Raw genomic sequence first — 20,380 nt, forward strand, 5'->3', positions numbered from 1 at the left:
TATCTATCTATCTATTCCTTCCTTTGTCCCTCTCCCTTCCTTCCATTTTTTCTGCTTCCCTCCCTCTTTCTTTCTTTCTATGTCCCTTCTTTCCTTCCTTCCTCCCTCCCTCCTTCCTCCTTTGTTTCTTTCTTTCTTTCCTTCCTCCCTCCTTCCCTCCCTCCCTCCCTCCCTCCCTCCCTCGCTTCCATTCTTTCTCCCCTCTTTTCTTAGAATAGAATAGAAACTGGAAGGGACCTTCGAGGTCTTCTAGTCCAGCCCCCTGCTCAAGCAGGAGAACCTACACCATCTCAGACAGGTGATTATCCAGTCTCTTCTTAAAAACCTCCAGTGAGGGAGTGCCTTTCCCTTCCTTCCTTCCTTCCTTCCTTCCTTCCTTCCTTCCTTCCTTCCTTCCTTCCTTCCTTCCCTCCTTCCCTCCTCCCACCCACCCACCCACCAGGAGAGGAAAGATAATACCCCACCTAAGAGCGACTGACAGTCCAGCCTCTCCCCACAGCCCAGCCACCTCAAACCTTGCAAGAGAGGCCAGGGATTTGCCCTCTGGGTGGAGCTTTTCCCGGAAGACAGGACGCTGCAGGCTTGCAAGCCGGACCCTGTGCGGAAATATTGGCGTCTCAGACCAATTCCAATTCTGCAGAACTCTGATTTCAGATTATCTTCTTTGTTTTTCTCAAAAATAAACCTTGTTAAGGAATTGGGTCACAGGCGGGATATAACTAAAGCAAAGTTAACTAAGCATTTTCAGAGGAAAAGTATGTAAGATTTAAAAAAAAATGTGGACGTACTAATGACCTTTTAATGCACACGCTGCTTTCAGACAGTGGGTTTTTGGTGTTATGGACTGTAAAAGCAGAAGACATAAAAATAAAAGACATAAAATAAGCACCACTAATTTTCCATTATGATGGCTTCGCCATCAGAGCAAACCGAAACTGCAGACGATACAGCCACCAGTGGCTGCTTGTCATGATGGCTTCCACTCGAGAGAGGCTCAGCTGCCCCTGGAGGGGAGTGGACTAACACCTGTGAAGAACAGTTGCAGTCTAGAGAAAAGAAGAAATAGGGGAGACATGATAGCGGTAGTCCAGTATTTGAGGGGCTGCCACAAAGAGGAGGGGGGTCAAGCTATTCTCCAAAGCACCAGAAGGAAGGATGAGAAACAACGGTTGGAAACTGATCAAGGAGAGAAACAACCTGGAATTAAGGAGAAACTTTCTGACAGTGAGGACAATTGACCAGTGGAACTCCTTGCCTCCAGAAATTGTGGGCGCTCCATCAGTGGAGGCTTTTAAGAAGAGACTGGACAGTCACTTGTTTGAGATGGTACAGACTCTCCTGTTTGAGCAGGGGGCTGGACTAGAAGATCTCCAAGGTCCCTTCCAGCTCCTATTCTGTTCTGTTCTGTTCTGTTCTATATCTTTATTCTATTCTGTAATTCTATTCTATCTATTCTATTCTATTCTATTTTACTGTACTCTATTCTATTCTAAATCTTATTCTATTCTATTCTGTAATTCTATTCTATTCTATCTATTCTATTGTATTTTACTCTATTCTATTTTAAATCTTACTCTATTCTATTCTATTATTCTATTCTGTTCTATATTCTGTTCTATTCTAAATCTTATTCTATTCTATTCTGTAATTCTATTCTATTATTCTATTCTATATTCTACTCTATTCTAAATCTTATTCTATTCTATTCTATTCTATATTCTGTTTTATTCTATTTTATTCTATTCTATTCTAAATTTTACTCTATTCTATTCTATTCTATTATTCTATTCTATTCTATATTCTGTTCTATTCTATTCTAAATCTTATTCTATTCTATTCTGTAATTCTATTCTATTATTCTATTCTATATTCTGTTCTATTCTATTCTATTCTATTCTATTCTATTCTATTCTATTCTATTCTATTCTATTCTATTCTATTCTATTCCTGATTTTACTGTGTGTAGGCTGCCCAGGGTCACTTTGGATAGGGATATGGGTGGCATATAAACTCAATCCCTCCCTCCATCACTGGAGATTTTTAAGAAGAGACTGGACAGTCACTTGTTTGAGACGGAATAGGTTCTCCTGCTTGAGCAGGGGGCTGGACTAGAAGACCTCCACGGTCCCTTCCAGCTCTATTCTGATGGATTGAATGCCCCCCCACTTCATGGATTTAGTATGTTTCCATCCCTGGAAGTGGCGTTTGTGGTGAGCTTGGGCAGCATGCTGGAGGGGTCCCTTTATGTGTCTGCTGGGTGGGTTGGGTGGAAGTCAGGAGCTCTTGATTTGGCTCGTGTTTCTCTTCCCCCAGGACAAAGGGCAGCCCTGAAGTTTCTGAAAATTGTTCCAAATTGAGCTATTTTGGACCAAAGCATCTAAGGGCCTCCCTAACAATCAGAGCGCTTTGACCCTGGAACTGAGGGATCCGCTGCCGGGCTCCCCTTCCCTGGAGATCCACTCCTCCGGGCTGGATTAAACAGCTGTCCAGCTGTGAACCAAGGGTCAGATTCAGAAGCCCACCTGGCCCCTTCGGCAGGGCAGATCACCCTGGGTTGCTTTCTGGTTGGAGAGCCTGCGGATTTCAAGTAGGGCTGCTCTGTTGGGTTATTAGGAACATTAATTCAATTCTCTGCTTTTAAAAGATGCCTTTAGTCAAATGAGCACAGGCAGGGGTGTTCTTTGTGTGTGTGTGTTTTTGGTCTGTTTTACAACTGGTAAATAATTTAAACGAAAGCAGCTAAAAGGGGGTCCCCTTGAATTTCTCCTTCCGTGCATGACTCCCTGAAGCGTGAACCCCCAAATCTCTGTGCATCTTGGGCAGAAAAAGCGCTAGGAATCTGTGGCCTGCCTCGGTGGCGCCTGGAGCCTTGCTGGGGAGCCCCATAGCTGAGACGGTTCGGGAGCCTTTCCCCTCTGTGGATGGGTTGGGGGGAGGGGGGGACACCCTGCCTTTGATTTGCCCAGGATAAGAGCCAGCGTTGGATGAGAGCCAGTTTGGTGTACTGGTTAAGGTATGCTGGCCTAAAAAACCAGAAGGAGGTGAGTTCTAGTCCTGCCTTAGGCAACAAAGCAAGCTGGTGACTTTGGGCCAATCACCAGGAGGCTGGGAGTTCTAGTCCCACCTTGGGCCTGAAAGCCGGCTGAGTGACCTTGGGCCAGACATCGTGGGCGCTCCATCGCTGGAGGTTTTCAAGAAGAGGCTGGACAGTCACTTGTCTGAGATGGTATAGATTATCCTGCTTGAGCGGGGGCTGGACTAGAAGACCCCCAGGGTCCCTCCCAGCTCTATTCTACTCTATTCTACTCTACTCTACTCTACTCTACACTCTACTCTACTCTACTCTACTCTATTCCATTTATTCTATTCTATTCTATTCCATTTACTCTATTCTATTCTATTCCATTTACTCTATTCTATTCTATTCTATTCTGTTCCATTTATTATATTCTATATTCTATTCTATTCCATTTACTTTATTCTATTCTATTCCATTTATTCTTTAATAATAATAATAATAATAAAAAATTTGGAAGGGACCTTGGAGGTCATCAAGTCCAACCCCTTATATACTGTTCTATTCTATTCTATTCTATTCTATTCTATTCTATTCTATTCTATTCTATTCTGCATTCTACCGTAAATGCCGGCGTATAAGACGACTTCCGCGAGCGCTAAAATTGGCGCCAAAGACGGGGGTCGTCTTATACGCCGAGTCGTCTTATACGCCGGAAATACTGGTAGTTTCCGGCGTATAAGACGACGTTCTAGGAATGCGGCCCGGCTATAAAGACGGGGGTCGTCTTATACGCCAGGTCGCCTTGTACGCCGGCATTTACGGTATTCTATTCCATATATTCTATTCTATTGTATTCTATTCTATTCTATTCTGCATTCTATTCTATTCTATATTCCAGACCATATTTTCTCTATTCTATTCTGTTCTATTCTTCTATTCCTTCCCCTCCTCTTCTCCACAAACCCCACTCCCTTCCACCACTGATGATGTTACCTAGTTGGGCCATGAAACAGCTGCAAAAATACCCCCAGCAACTCAAAGAGCCACAAGCAACACATATTCTCCTTTATCGGTACAACTGGGGTTTGCACCAAACGGCAGACAGCGCACCCAGACTGACCTCTCTGCCCGCGACCTCCCTCTTTTGGCTCTTCCAAGCCCCCATCTTCCATCTGCAGGGAGCCAGGCTGGCACGGGCAGGAGGGAAGGGAAGGGGGCCGCTCATCCCCCCCTCCCCTCCTTTCTTCTCCACAGACAAAGCCGCCGGATTGCCGGGTGTGCCACTGTGTTAATTATTGCCGTTATCTTCTCTTGCAGCACCAGTGTGGGTTGGCAAGCTCGCCTGGGCTTTGTGTCCCTCTCTGATCTTGTTTGTGCAAAGAGACCGTTATTTACCTGGTGCCACTTCGACAGCCCAGAGGCTTCCATAGCTGGGCTGCTGCTGCAGCTGCTGGAAAAAGAGGAGGGGGCCGAATTAATGCAAGCAAACCTGGGACTCTTAGAAGGGGCGGGAAAGCCGCTTGCTTTCTCATCTCTGGAAGCTGGAATGAGTTCAGTAGCACCTAGACAACTCTTGGGAATCCTAGAATCCGAGGCCTGGAAGGGACCCTGGAGGTCTTCTAGTCTAACCGTATGCAAAAAAAAAAAAAGCAGGAGGAAAGACAAAGAAGATACGGACTACTATCAAATTGGGAATTTATTTTATTCTTGGTTAGAGAAAAGAAGGAAGGATTAGGAATTGAACATGTATTAGCTTAGCAAACTCCAGACAACTTGTTGGTTGGAAAAATTAACATATGTTGATGGGAAAAAAATTAATAAAAAAGATGGATTAAAAAAAAAAAAGCAGGAGACCTCATGCCATCCCGGACAAATGGCTGCCCAATTTTTTTCTTGGCGCAGCAGAGATCAGATATTTGAAATTAAGGGGCACCAGCCTTCCCCCACCAATTTTGTGGGGGGGAGGGTTTGGCACCATAGCTTTTCTTAATGGAGAACCACCGTTTTCCTGCATAGCGCCCTCTGCCTGACCTAGTTTCCACTAGGAAAGGAGAGCAGGGTGGGAAGTGGGCCCTATATGGACTCACGAGATCTGGGATCCATTCCCTAGTGAGCGTTAGAACAGGGGTCCCCAACCCCCGGCCGGTGGACCAGCACCGGCCCGTGGAATGCCAGCAACCGGTCCACACAAACAAGCAAAACCCCCACTGTGGGATGCAGCCGGCACACAAAACCACGCCCCCTCTGGCCTGCGGAAAAAGCTCTCTCCACGGAATCGGTCCCTGGTGCCCCAAAGGTTGGGGGCCTCTACGTTAGAAGATTCTCCAAAGGAGGGGAAAGAGGACTGTGGGGTCCTTGGTGCTCTCTGAGCTGGGTGGTTTTCTTGCAGACATTTCATGACCCAACTAGGGAACATCATCAGTGCTAGAAGGGAGGAGGAGGAAGGAGAAAGAAGGAGGGTGGGGGAGGAGGATGAAGGCTGTGAGAGTCCTGGGTGCTCTCTGAGCTGGGTGGTTTTCTTGCAGACGTTTCATGACCCAACTAGGGAACATCATCAGTGCTAGAAGGGAGGAGGAGGAAGGAGAAAGAAGGAGGGTGGGGGAGGAGGATGAAGGCTGTGAGGGTCCTGGGTGCTCTCTGAGCTGGGTGGTTTTCTTGCAGACATTTCATGACCCAACTAGAGAACATCATCAGTGCTAGAAGGGAGGAGGAGGAAGGGTGGGGGAAGAGAATGAAGGCTCTCTGAGCTGGGTGGTTTTCTTGCAGAAGTTTCATAACCCAACTAGGGAACAACATCAATGCTAGAGGGGACGGGGGTTTGCAGAGGTGGGGGGAGGAGGGGAGAGGGGGAGGAAGAGGAGGAGGAAGATAAAGAGGGTGGGGTCCCTGGTCGTCTCTGAGCTTGGCGGTTTTCCTGCAGATGTTTCATGACCCAGCGTCATAACCAGTGGAACTGCCTGCCTTTAGAAATCGTGGACACTCCATCACTGGAGGTTTTAAGAAGAGGTAGCCGTGTTAGGCAGTCACTTGTCTGAAATGGTATAGGTCAGTGGTGGCGAACCAATGGTACGCGTGCCAGAGGCAGCACTCAGAGCCCTGTCTGTTGGCACACGCGCCACCGTCGCCAGCAGCAGGTCCATCAGGCCACCACCGCCACCCGGAGCAGGAGCCCCGCCCAGCACAAAGGAGGGGAAGCACCTGACTTGCAAGCTGGAGTAGAGGGGGTAGAGCAGAGATCACCAACCATTGTCGATTGGTGGACTGGAAGAAAAGGGGGGGAAGCATTTTACACGCATGCTTGTGCGCATGGGGCCGCCAGCATGCACACGCTGCAAATGGGGCGGGGCTAGTGCCTGCGGGATACTAGCTCTGCACCTTGTATCTGCACCCCTAACTAGTTGACATCATCAGTGCTAGAAGGGAGTGGGGTTTATGGAAAGGAGGAGGAGGACTGTGGGGTCCTTGGTCCTCTCTAAGCTTGGCTGTTTTCTTGCAGATGTTTCATGACCCAAGTAGGGAACATCATCAGTGCTAGAAGGGAGGCGGGTTTGCGGAGAGGGAGGAGGAGGAGGAGGAGGAGGAGGAGGACAGCAAAAACTGTGGGCTCCTTGCTGCTCTCTGACCTGGCTTGTTTTCTTGCCGACGTTTCAAGACTTGTCTAACTAACCTCATCAGTGCTGGAAGGGAGTGTGGTTTGCGGAGAGGAGGAGGAGGAGGAGAACGATGACAACAACAACAACTGTGGGGCTCCTGGGTGCTCCCTGAACTTGGTCGTTTTCTTGCAGACGTTTCATAACCAAACGGAGGAACATCCTCAGTGCTGGAAGGAGCTTGTAGGAACAGATACGTGGGTCGAGACACTGACCAGCCTCTCTTTCTCCCAGAGTTGGGGAAATGGAAGCGCGTGAAACTCTAGCGCAGATTTCCTTTCTGGGGGCCAAACCTGCTGCGAAAGGCCTAAATCGGGCGTGTCCGATCTACGTGGCCACAAGGGTTGGAAGATTCCCTGGGCCACCCAGGGCTCCTGCCTGCGGTGCACACGGTTTGTCAACCACACTGCTTGGCGATCAAAACCCTTTTCCCAGATTGGAAAGAAGCCACTTCCAAGCCAAGTGGGTGCAGGCAGTTGCTCGGTTGATCAATATTTGCCAGGCGGGAGGCTAAACGCGATTAAGTTGACTTTGATCTCGCCTCGTCGTCCCTACCAGCTGTATAAACACACCGCGCACTTTGTACATGCGCCTTCCAGCCGACGCATGTTTACGCAGAGCAGAAACTGTGTCTCTCCTTCTGTCAGCTCATTGTGACAGTTGCGAGAGGCCTCCCGCCTCGGGTGGCCAGGGAGGGGGGCAGCTGGCACTTGTTGGCGCTATTTCAGGGCTGTTCTCCTTCGTTCCATGTATTGTGCAGTTGTAGCCCGGATTCGGGGAAGGGAATGCAGTCTGCTCCTGCTCTGCAGCCCCTGTCAACAAGTCAGCCCATGAAACGGGATTGTATTTCTCGATTTATTAATGATCAAAATGGATATACACTGCCCATCTTGCCATTTGGGGTGATTTCTAGGCGGGGTGACTTTCAGTGCTGCTGGCCTGAACTGGAAACGGGGCAGGAGACAAGAAAGAATGCCAAGGCAGATATAATATCAGGGGTGTGTGACTGTTTTATTTCTTATTTATTTATTTCTTGAATTTATTTGCTGCCCGTCTGGTAGAAAACAAAATGCTTGTGTTGAGAGAAAATAGCCCAGCCGGGGTGGAGGAGTCAAGGAAGGAATTAGTCTGGAATCCTTGCGTAGCCACAAGAGAGCAAGCCAGGTCAGGCTCCCTTTGAATGCCATTGATCCTTATCTAGTCAAGATCACTAGTGAAGTGTTAATACCACTTTGCAATGCCTTGGTAAGGCCACACTTGGAGTGCTGCATTATTATTATAGTCTGGCCCAGTCTGGGGAGATTCCTGCATTATAGACACCAGCAATAGAGTAGCTACTGGAACTTTTCACCTATGGATCTCTTTGTGCCCATCAGTTTTGGAGAGGGAATCTCAAGGCGTCTCTTGGGGGGGGGGTCTCCCCAAGATCTCCCCGTTGTACAGGTAGTCCTCGGCTTACGACCACAACTGAGCCCAACATTTCTGCCGTTAACCGAAACATTTGTTAAGTGAGTCTTGCCCCGTTTTACACCCTTTCTTACCTCGGTTGTTAAGTGAATCGCCGCAGTCGATAAGCTAGTAACGCGGTTGTTAAGTGGCTTCCCCTTTGGCTTTGCTCGTCCGAAGGTCGCAAAAGGGGATCCCACAACCCCAGGACACTGCGACCGTCATAAATAGAGTCGGTTGCCAGGCGGCTGAATTTTGATCACCTGACCCTGGGGGATGCTGCAAGGGTCGTAAGCGTGAAAAATGGTCATAAGCCCCTTTTTCAATGCTGTTGTAACTTTGAACGGTCACTAAACAAGCTGTTGTAAGTCGAGGAGTACCTATGTTTCCAGGCAGGGCTGCAGTTGAAGCCAGGGGAAGCAAATGAAGACAGGCAGATGTCACACAGGTGCACTGAGTGGGAAAGCAGAAGGCGTTTGTCCAGAAGTTTGTCTCATGTCCTATGGAGCAGACTTCGCATCCGTGACTCTCAGCCATCGCCGCCCTCTTTCCTCTGAGATTTTCTGCAGATAAAATTGGCTCAGCCTGGGAAATTGATGTTGCTAGAAGTTCCTTTTAAGAAGGGACTGGGCGTCCCTTTCTCTGAAACGGTCTAGGCAGGGTCTCTTGCTGGAGCAAGGGGTTGGACTAGAAGACCTCTAAGGTCCCTTCCAACTCGGTCGTTCTGTTATTTGGCTCTCCCTGGCAGCTGTGTGCAAATGGTTTGGGATTAGCCCTTTACTATCGTATTTTGCTTATGGATTCTGAAGTCCTGCAGGAGCTGATGGCCAGCCCTGCACGGTATTTCCTCCACCCGGGAGGTGGGGAGGGATCTTCTGTGGGGCAGGGGGTCCCTGGGGATGGCACCCCAGCAGGCTTCCCACCCCAGGAACAGGGAGTATTATGACTGAGAATCCCCTGCTAATGTTTCTCTACGGACCAGATTTGCATGCTTATTTCTATAAATCTGCATTGATTTCTGCCTCTTAAACCTGTATCGGTAATTTTTATCTGTAATCCTGCAGCCTGTTCCCATAAATGCATGCTTATTAACTGTACTTAGCAAATCTGCTTAGGAATTACATACCTAATGCATATCGGTAATGCTCCGTGCATCTGAGGAAGTGAGCTGAAACTCATGAAAGCCTGGGCCTAATTATAATAATAATAACCAGGCAACCTGTGCCCCGTGGGATTTCGGAGGCATTTCCTTACCTAAAGAGAGAAGATGAATAACCACGGGTGGCCCAAAATTAGTGGGAGCGGAAGAGACTTCTGACTTCCCGCGGGTTTCCCCAGTGAGTTTCTTTGTAGGAAGCAGGCAGGGAGCATCAGAAATCCTTCCTTCCCTCCCTCCTTCCTTTCTTCCCCTCCCTCTTTCCTTCCTTCCTTCCCCTCCTCTCACTTCCCCTCCTTCCCTTTCCTCTCCTCTCCTCCCTTTTTCTCCCTTCCTTCCCTTCTTCCCTTCCCTTCCGGCAGGTAAGTGGCCGCTACCGGGTGGAGAAGCAAGCGAGGGATTGCTAGACTGGCTGGGAAACTGTCACAGAACGTTGAGAATGAAGACCACAGCAACAGCCAGTGGCACCGAAGCAGCCACGACTTCCCCAAATTTCATTCTCTTGGGAGCCCTTTCCCTCCCCGCCCCAGTCAAAGGTTTTCACCTCTCCCCCCCCCCCCCGTTTGCCTGCCCTCCCTTCTCACTCACCTCCTGTTCAAGGCACAGGAGGTGGCTTCCACTGGTGGACCGGCCACAGAGGGCTTTCTTGCTACTCCTTGCTTCTGGGCCTGGGTGGGTCAGCCGGCCCCACCCTATTTTCCCCCCCCCCCGAGTCTTTTGTCCCTTTGGGCCTCTACTCTGCTCTCCTGCAGCCCCCCCCTCCCCCAGTCCTCCTGCTTTCTCTTGCCTTCCCCTCACTCCGTGCCATCTCCTGCATCATCGGTGGCCTTCACAGCAAAGCCTGGCCATTTCAAGGGGGGAGAGAGAGATGGCAGGCCAGGCTTTCTCCTGCTGCCCCTTCCTTCAGGAGGGTGTCCATGCCTTGAAGGAGAAGGAGCAGCCCCCAGGGCTGGAGCATGGGTCCAGAGGCTGTCTCCTGCTTAGGAGCAGCCCTCTGCCTCTGCCAGCTTCGGAGTCTGACTGGCAGAGATGGATGGACTTCTTCTGCGACATCCATTGTCAGAAGTTGAACCGGCACTTTTGTCCTCCCCCCCCCCCCCGCTGTGTGCGAATCCCTGAGGCTTCAACGTTCAAAATTGCGCCCGGCTCCCCCGGCCTCCCAAACGTAATGAATCAAAGTGTCAAAAGAGGGTGAATAAAATGAAATTGTTTAATTGCTTTGACTTCTCCATTTTGAGTAATAGAAAGAGGAGCCTTTGGGGAATGCTCAAAGAGCAGCCTTGCTTTGATTGCGGGACTCTGGCGGGCGGGGGGGGGGGGGAAGGGGTGAGACAGATAACAGGAAAACAGAGTTGGAAGGGACCCTGGAGGTCATCTAGTCCAGGGCTTTTCAACCAGTGGGACGGGTACCACCTGTGGTACATGGGCACCTGGCAGGTGGTATGCGACCATCCCAGAAAAGGGGTAGAGGGGGAGGGGAATGATCAGAACCAGTGGCAGCACCACACAAGCCTGAGTGAGAGACGGCTGGAGCTGCAGGGCTGTCAGGGCTCAGTGGAAGCACCAGGATCAGCGCCAGGATCCAACTGGACCTTGGCGCTGATCCTGGTGCTTCTGCTGAGCCCTGAAGAAGCGCCGATCAGCTGGAATGTTGCAGCCTTTCCAGAGTCTTGTGATTTACATTCAGAGGCTTGGCAACTGATTCATATTTATGACGGTCACAGTGTCCCAGGGTCATGTGAAGTTTTTGACCCCTTGCTAGGCGACTGGTGGTACTCGGATATTGCCATATCGTAAAAGTGGTACAACGGGTGAAAAGGTTGAAAATCCCTGTTCTAGTCCAACCCCCTGCTCAAGCAGAAAACCCTTAGAGTGTCACCACGATCAAAAAAAAGATGTTGAGACTCTGGAAAGGATGCAGAGAAGAGCAACAAAAATGATTAGAGGTCTGGAGGCTAAAACATATGAAGAACGGTTGCTGGAATTGGGTTTGTTTAAGTCAGTGGAAAAAAGGACTAGGGTGTCATGATAGCTGTCTTCCAATCTCTCAGGGGCTGCCCCAAAGAAGAGGGAGTCAAGCTATTTTCCAAAGCACCTGAAGGCAGGACAAGAAGCAACGGATGGAAACTCATCAAGGAGAGAAGCAACCTAGAACTAAGGAGAAACTTCCTGATAATTAGAACAATTAACCAGTGGAACAGCCTGCCTCCAGAAGCAGTGAATGCTCCAACACTGGAAGTTTTGAAGAAGAGACTGGTCAGCCATTTGTCTGAAATGGTGTAGGGTTTCCTGCCTGAGCAGGGGGTTGGACTAGAAGACCTCCAAGGTCCCTTCCACCTCTGTTATTCTGCTCTTCAGTGGAACGGCTGGCCTTCAAAAGTTGTGGGGGCTCCATCACTGAAGGCTTTTAAGAAGAGGCTGGACAGCCACTCGTCTGGAGTGCTAGAGGATTTCCTGCCTGAGCCAGGGGCTGGACTAGAAGACCTTTGAGGTCCCTTCTGACTCTGCTATTGGTTTCATAAAACATGCAGATATAAAAACAATTATAAGACCAGATTAAAATTACAAAAGACACAGAGTGCTGCAGTCTTTTTGGTCTCCCACCACTGCAGATTGTCCGTGATTTCCCATAAAGATGCTGAAATCCTGCTGGTTCCTTTCTATTTTTATCTCAGCGTAGTATTAAAGTTGGGGGTTTCCCGTTGCTCAGCTCTGCTGAATTGCATGTGGGCAAATGGTATCTTTCTCCGTCCTTTTGAGCCCCCCCCCCAAACAGCTCTCAGTCCTTGAGCAGAGATTTAACAGTAAGTAGAACAGAGGTGGAAGGGACCTTAGAGGTCTTCTAGTCCAACCCCTGGTTGTTTGTGGGGTTTGATTTTTTTTCTTCCTTGTTTTTCCTGAACAAAGTGCTCCTTTTGAAGAGGTTTCCAGCACCTACCAACAGAATGGAAGGGAAAGGAAGGGAAGGGAAGAGAAGAGAATTAGAGCAGAATAGAATAGCATAGCATAGCATAGCATAGCATAGCATAGAATAGAATAGAAAATATGGAATGGAATAGAATAGAACAGAACAGAATAGAATAGAAAATATGGAATAGAATAGAAATAGAATAGAATAGAATAATTGTAGAATAGAATAGAATAGAATAGAATAGAATAGAAAATATGGAATGGAATAGAATAGAATAGAATAATTGTAGAATAGAATAGAATAGAATAGAATAGAATAGAATAGAATAGAATAGAATAGAAAATATGGAATGGAATAGAATAGAATAGAATAGAAAACATGGAATGAAAGAATAGAATAGAGTAGAATAGAATAGAATAGAATAGAATAGAATAGAATAGAATAGAATAGAATAGAATAGAATAGAATAGAGCTGGAAGGGGCCTTGGAGATTTTCTAGTCCAGCCCCCTCCTCAAGCAGGAGAACCTATACCGTCTCAGACAGGTGAATGTCCAGTCTCTTCTCAAAAATCTTCAGTGATGGAGCACCCATGGTTTCTGGAGGCAAGGAGTTCCACTGGTTGATTTTCCTCACTGTCAGGAAGTTTCTGCTTAATTCCAGGTTACTTCTCTCTTTGACCAGTTTCCAACCATGGTTTCTCCTCCTTCCCTCTGGTGCTCTGGTGAACAACCTGACCCCCTCTGCCTTGTGGCAGCCCCTCAGATACTGGAACACTGCTATCATGTCTCCCCTATTTCTTCTTTTCTTTAGACTGGCCAAACCCAAGTCCTGCAGCCTTTCTTTGTATGTTTAGTCTCCAGGCCTTGGATCATCTTAGTTGCTCTTGTCTGAATTTTTTCCAAACTCTCAACATCTTTTTTGTGATGTTGACCCAAACTGGATGCAGAATTCCAGATGTGACCTTACTAAAGCTTTATAAAGCGGTACTAATACCTCGTGTGATCTTGATTCTATGCCTCTGTGTATACAACCAAGGATTGTGTTAGTTTAGTTAGTTAGAATATACAGCAGACTTACAACCACAGCTGAGCCCAAAGCGTCTGTTGTTCAGTGAGACATTTGTTCTGAGTTTTGCCCCACTTTGTGACTTTTATTCCCACCGTTGTTTAGTGAATCAGTGCAGTTGTTAAGTTAGTGACACGGTTGTTAAGGGAATCCTGCTTCCCCCCTCGTCTTTGCTTGTCAGGAAGTCGCAAAAGGGGGTCAGATGACCCCGGGAACACTGCATCACCGTCATAAATACGAGTCAGTTGCCGAGGCTCTGAATTCGATCACAGATCCTGGGGACGCCACAACATAAATGGGAAAACGGTCATCGGTCCCTTTTTTTCAGTGCCGTTGTAACTCTGAAAAGTCACTAAAGGAACTGTTGTAAGTCAAGGACTTACCTGTAAAACTTCCAATCCTGCTCCACTCAGTCAGAACCGAAGAAGCTTCTTGGACGAGAAGCGAAACATCTTCCAGAAAAATAACTAAGGAATTACGGTTGTCTTTTGGGGGGGAGAAGCACCTTCGGGACAACCGTGATCTGGAGGATGGAGACTCTCATAAACATCCAGACTGTCATGCCTCCCCCGGAGCCTGAATCTGCGGAGGAAAATGAGCTGGAAGGGGACCCTACGGAGGCCGAGGGAGAGGGGTCTGTGGCCCCAGAGGAATGTGGGGAAGAGCAGGCCGAGGCAGGCCAGGGCCCTTCAGGAGTGGGTCAGGAGGAACAGGAGAGGCAGAGTTCAGGCGATGAGCAAGGGCCACCCCACCTGATCCTAGAGCACGGAGAGTGGAGAGAAGGAGGGAACAACGCAGGCAGGCTCAACTACTCGGGAGCGTCTCGCCCCTCTCCACAAGGCACACCTGGAGACTGAGACTTAAGGAGACGCTGTGGGGAGATACATTTGTCGGGAACAAGCGCTGATTCCTTGGAGTTGTGTGTGTGTTGTTGCTGATCTCTTGTCCTGTGACTTCTGCTCCGAAACCCGGAAACTCTGACCCTTGGGCTTGCTGACAACGTTGCTTGGATGTTTATAGATTTCGGATTGTATTTTGGCTTCCCTTTTGAAACTGTGCAGGCAAGCCTATATTCACACAGACTGGTTAGGTTTATGATGTATGTGTCATCCCTTGTTATCTCCGTGGCCTTGAGTAAATTCCTCTCCTAATCTGACTGCATGTGAAACTACTGGCAGCCAGAGGCGGCTGTGTGTGTGTGTGTGTGTGTGTGTGTGTGTGTGTGTGTGTTCCTTTGTTTTGAAGCTTGCCAGAAACGTGGGAGCGTTTGGGGGAAACTTTGGATCAATTAAAGGACAGTTTGGATTGCCTGCTGACTGCATTGCCTCGGTGCTGGGCCCTGGGTCATCACACAGACTTGCTTGCAACGCTCTTAGTCTTTTTTTGGGGGGGGGCTTTGGGGTACACAGGCTCTGGGGTCCTTAAGAAGCAGAAAACCGCCTTCGTGGGGATCTCTCAAAGCAGCCCGGCTGCCCCTTTTAGGCCGAGGCTGCGATCCAAAATTTCTCCAGAGTTGCTTGGGTGGGCGGCACTTTCTCGCCTTTCCTAAGCACCCACATTGCCTGTTGTGGGATGAGTTTGTGAACCCTTTGGGGCTGCGGAGAGCGTGGCAGTGGGACACGCTGAGGCTGGCCCGTGTCTTTGGACCAGCACAGCCTGCCGGAGGGTCTGTTGCCAACTCTGGTGCCGCATGGCAGACCTTTGGCAGAGGGCGGCTTTATCTGCTTCACACAGGGTAACTTTGTGTTCCCACATGCCAAGCATCGCTGTGCTTACTGCCAGTGAGAGAGGCTAAGCATTGTGGGGAAGGGGCATGTGTAACATCGGGGGGGAGGGTCTTGCATCCAGTCTTTGTCGCCATGATGTAAAAAAGATGTTGAGACTCTAGAAAGAGTGCAGAGAAGAGCAACAAAGATAGTTAGAGGACTGGAGGATAAAACATATAAGGAACGGTTGCTGGAATTGGGGATGTCTAGTTTAATGGAGAGAAGGACAAGGGGGGACATGATAGAGGTCTTCCAGTATCTCAGGGTCTGCCCCAAAGAAGAGGGAGTCAAGCTATTCTCCAAAGCGCCTGAAGGCAGGACAAGAAGCAACGGATGAAAACTCATCAAGCAGAGAAGCAACCTGGAACTAAGGAGAAACTTCCTAACAGTGAGGGCAATTAACCAGTGGAACTACCTGCCTCCAGAAGCGGTGAATGCTCCAACACTGGAAGTTTTTAAGAAGAGACTGGACAGCCATTTGTCCGAAATGGCGTAGGGTTTCCTGCCTGAGCAGGGGGTTGGACTAGATGACCTCCAAGGTCCCTTCCAAAGCCCCTGAAGGCAGGAGAAGAAGCAAGAGATGGAAACTCATCAAGGAGAGAAGCAACCTGGAACTAAGGAGAAACTTCCTGACAGTGAGGACAATTAACCAGGGGAACCACCTGCCTCCAGAAGCGGTGAATGCTCCAACACTGGAGGTTTTTAAGAAGAGATTGGACAGCCATTTGTCCGAAATGATACAGGCTTGGCCTCCTGAAGTTCTGCCTCTCCATCACTGGAGGTTTACAAGAAAAGATTGGGCGACTCTTTGTTCAGGATGCAATAAGCTCTCCTGCAGGGGGTGGACTAGAAGGCCTTCAAGGTCCCTCCCAACTCTTCTGATATTCCGTCTTTGGGGCATAGCAGCTCTGGAAGCAGCCATGCTTCTTGGTTGGGCTGCCCCCCCAGTGAGCCCCCTGGCCTTGGACCCTCTGAAGGGGTCCCCATCTTTCCTCCTGTCCCCTCTTCCTGAAAAGTCTTCTCCCTAGCCCACAGGCCCCCTTCATCTGCAGAGGAGGCTGTGCCCGCCCTCCCCCCCCTCCGAGTGGGGCGAGGGAAGGGCCAGGCCAGGAGGTTAAATCAATTTTCATGGCTGGCAAGCAGATGGCTGAGAAAAAAACCCCCTTTTCCCATCCGGGCGGGCAGGGCGAAGAACATTCCCGCAGGAGTCTGCTGTGACTGACGGAGAACAAACGGAGATTGGCACGGGCTGCTGCTGCTTACGTTTCGACGAAGTCCCATTCGTCATCTTCAGGCTGGTGTTTTCAGCTTCGTGCTTCGAGCAGCTGCTCGAAGCACGACGCTGAAAACACCAGCCTGAAGATGACGAATGGGACTTCGTCGAAACGTCGCCAAGACACTTCCAATTTTACGCGGGAGAAAACCCGAACAACCAAAGACCTACATACAAACACCCGCGAAAACCTCAGAAAACATATCTTCCCTCCCCTCCTCTTCTTTCTAGTTTTTCCTTCCCTCCCTTCCTTGCTGCAAAAACCCTCAGCGGCGTTCTTGGCAGATGCAGACAGTTGTGCTTTGGTTGTGGTGGGGGGATCTGCTTCTTGGGGGCAAAAAAACACCAACCCCCTTCCCCAGCTGCTTCCCCTCTGCCCTCCCACCCTCTTGCCTGCCCTTCCCCCCCCCACCCGCTGATCCGATGCCCATTACAAGGGGGTCATCAAGGAAGAAGGAAGGCAGCGGAGGCAGCAGCCGAGAAAGAAGCAGAGAGCTCTTGGGGGGGGGGGCAAATGGATCCGATGCCAGCCACGAATGCCGTGCGGGATTTGTATTCTGCTTTACACCCGGCGGCTGCGGAGAGGAGATCAATCCAATTAAGAGTATTTCCAGCCCTGCCTGCCTCCTGGCTCCGGCCTGTCTCTCAGCCTGTCTGCGGCGGGGAAGGCCGGCTGAGCAGAATCCCTGAGTGGGCAGGCAGGGGCTGGCTGGCGGGGGGGGGGGCTCTGCTCTTCCAGATCCCGCCACTCAAAAGTCTTGAGCTTCCGAACAAAGCCAGGTCAGCAAAGCCTGTCAGCAAGAAGGAAAGAATGACAGGATGCCAGAGTTGGAAGGGACCTTTGGAGGTCTTCTAGTCCAACCCCTGCTCAAGCAGGAGAGCCTGGACCATCCCGGACAAATGGCTGTTCGGTCTATTGAACACCTCCAGGGATGGAGCACCCACAACTTCTGGAGGCAAGGCATTCCAGTGATTGATTGTCCTCCTCCTCTTTGCAAAACCCCCCTCCCTTCTAGCTCTGAGGATGTTGCCTAGTTGGGTCATGAAACGTCTGCAAGAAAACCACCCAGCTCAAGAGAGCACCAAGGACCCCTCAGTCCTCCACCCCTCCTCCTCCTCAAACTCATCTCCCTTTTAGCACTGATGATGTTGCCTAGTTAGGTCATGAAATGTCTGCAAGAAAATACCCAAGCTCAGAGAGCACCAAGGACCCCATAGTTCTTCTCCTCCTCCTCCTCCTGCTCTTCCCTTCTAGCATTGATGATGTTACCTAGTTGGGTCATGAAATGTCTGCAAGGAAACCACCCAGCTCAGAGAGCACCCCATAGTCGTCGTCGTCGTCGTCCTCCTCCTCCTCCTCTCTGCGCACCTGCCCTTCCTTCTAGCACTGATGATGTTCCCTAGCTGGTCATGAAACGTCTGCAAGGAAACCACCCAGCTCAGAGAGCACCAAAGACCCCACAGTCCTCCTCCTCCTCCTTCTCCTCCTCGCAAACTCTCTTCCCTTCTAGCTCTGATGATGTTCCCTAGTTGGGTCATGAAACGTCTGCAAGGAAACCACCCAGAGAGCACCAAGGACTGGTCATTTCAACCCCGAACTACAACTATCCCCCTTTGCAAGCCATCTCGCTGGCCCTCCTCTGCCCCCTCCCCCCCCCGTGTGTACATGCAACTCCTCCTTAAAAGGAGCAGGCACGCCAGACGCAGGCACACCAAGCGTGCGTAGCTTTGAACAGGGTCGCTTGACTGCACCCTCTTTCTCTCCCGTGACAATCGGTCTGATCCCCTCCAGAAAAGGGGGCTTATTTCCTCCCCTTTTCCTTCCAAAAGCGCTCTCCCCCTCCCCCCAGCCCACTCCCAGCTGCCTGGTGCGTGGAAAGTGGGCACCACGCAGGCCGAAATCTTTCACGCCCGTCCACACAGCAGGCCCTGCTTTCAGCGCCTGGGCCCGGCCTCGGTCCATGGTGCAGCAGGAGGGTGGGGCGTGTCCGTGGCTTGAGGTGGAGGGGTCATCAGCATGCAATTGATGGCATCTGCTTGTGGGCTCCGGGGCGCAGGCCCGGCTGGCAAAGTGCCCGCTAATGGTCTTGACCGCAAGGAGGAGATCCTTTTTCGGCTGCCGGCGTTTTCCTGTGAAATACGGCCAATGCTGACCCCCCTCTGCCCTCCGGCAGGGCAGCCAAGTCACTCAGGTGGAGGAGCCCCCGCCCCACCCGTCCACTTTAGGGGCAGAAAAGCTGCCCCATTGGTTCATCTTGCAGCCCCTTTCCCGTTTAAATCCCTGCACGATGCTTGTCTCCAGCAGGGTTTTCCTTCCTTCCTTCCTTCCTTCCTTTCTTTCTTTCTTTCTTTCTTTCTTTCTTTCTTTCTCTTTCTGAGTTTTTTCTCTCCCAGTGCATTTTTCAGCCTTAGAGCCTTCGTTGTGAATCAACAGAAGCAGAATAAATTAACCTCTGGGGAAACCGAGGCGAGCATCTCTCTTCTGGAAGGCAGGGGAGGCGTTTAGGCCGAGAGGTCCCTCCGTTCCCTTGGCGTTTTGAGCCCCAAGTATCCAGCGGGAGGAGTGGGCTTGTTTGTCTGGGGCTGGGCATGGGAGGGGCTGCCAAGGCCAGGCTTTTGGGGGAGAGACCTTGGCCTGGGGTGCGGAAAGAAAATAACAGAATAACAAGGTTGGAAGGGATCCCCGGGGTCTTCTAATCCAAGCCCCTGCTCGGGCCAAAGCTGGCTGTCCAGTCTCTTCTTAAAAGCCTCCAGTGATGAAGCACTTCTGGTGGCAAGCAGTTCCACTGGTTAATTGTCCTCACTGTCAGGAAATGTCTCCTTAATTCCAGGCTGCTTCTCTCCTTGGTTAGTTTCCACCTGTTGCTTCTTGTCCTGCCTTCAGGCGCTTTGGAGAAGAGCTTGACTCCCTCTTCTCTGGGGTAGCTCCTGTGTTACTGGAAGGCTGCTATCCTGTCCCCCCCCCCTTGTCCTTCTCTTCATTAAACTAGACATACCCAATTCCAGCAACTGTTCCTTGTATGTTTTAGCCTCCCTGATCATCTTTGTTGCTCTTCTCTGCCCTCTTTCTAGAGTCTCGACATCTTTTTTACATCGTGGTGACCAAAACTGGATGCCGTATTCCAAGTGTGCCCTTACCAAGGCCTTGTAAAGTGGTATTAACTCTTCATGTGATCTTGCTTCTGTCCCTCTGTTAATTTAAGGACTACCTATACCAAGGGGTCTTCAAACCTGGCCTTTTTATGACTTGTGGACCTCAACTCCCAGAATTCCTCAGCCAGGCACGCTGGGGGTTGAAGTCCCCAATTCTGGGACTTGAAGTCCACCAGTCACATAAGGGCCAAGTTTGAAGACCCCCTGCTCTAGAAGAAGGCAAAGGCCCGCCTGTCTGCAAGGAGTATAAATCCTTCCATTCCCCACCATTCGGCCAGAACCTGAGGAAGCTCCTGGGATGGGGAGCGAAAGGTCTTCAGGGAGAAAAAAACAAAGGAAGTCCAGTTGCCTCCTAAAAAAGAAGCCCTCCTGGCGACAACCGCATCCTGGATGACTGAGAAAATCCCCGTAGATAGAAATCAAAAGAAATAAATGGTTCCACACTCACCCCTTGTCTTTCTCCCTCCCCCCCCCTCTTTCCTCCTCCCCCCACCCCGATCTGTCCCCAGAGCACGTCTGTTCCATCCTGGCCTCGCTCCTCCGAAACCTGCGGGCTCAGCAGAGGACAAGACTGCTCAACAAGTTCACGGAGAACGACAGCGAGAAGGTGAGCGGTGGGGCAACTAGGAGAAATAGAAAGGAAGGACCACTGTGCCAGCTGGGGACCCTGCTTCCTGGCGGGGATGCCCAGAAGGTGCCCAAAGGCTGGCAGCCCTCCTTCCCCACGGCTGTTTCTGCAGCCGTGCAGCTCCTGGTTCTTCCCGCCTTCTTGGCCCAGGCGGCCTCTCCACCTGTGTTGACAGCATCAATCGACCGGATCTCACCAGCTCTGCACAAATAACTTTGGATCAAAATGAGTGTCAGTTCTGAAAATCAGAGGCAGCACAAGGGGGAGGCAGCCGCGGCGAGCCGAAGGGCGCTTCCAGGGGCGCCTTTGCCA

At 50.3% G+C, this 20,380-nt stretch overlaps 1 protein-coding gene across 1 annotated transcript in view; it reads left to right on the top strand.

Annotated features, from left to right (window-relative positions):
* Positions 1-20,380, top strand: part of CTNNBL1 (catenin beta like 1) — a 70,934-nt gene that overhangs the window by 34,664 nt on the left and 15,890 nt on the right. The window contains exon 8 of the mRNA XM_039368192.1: positions 19,950-20,047. Coding sequence (XP_039224126.1) covers positions 19,950-20,047 — 98 coding nt within the window. The remainder of the gene's footprint in view (positions 1-19,949; positions 20,048-20,380) is intronic.

Source organism: Crotalus tigris, unplaced genomic scaffold (genome assembly GCF_016545835.1).
Source record: "Crotalus tigris isolate CLP2741 ecotype Arizona unplaced genomic scaffold, ASM1654583v1 scf7180000020719.984301794:720406, whole genome shotgun sequence".
Classification (NCBI taxonomy): Eukaryota; Metazoa; Chordata; class Lepidosauria; order Squamata; family Viperidae; genus Crotalus; species Crotalus tigris.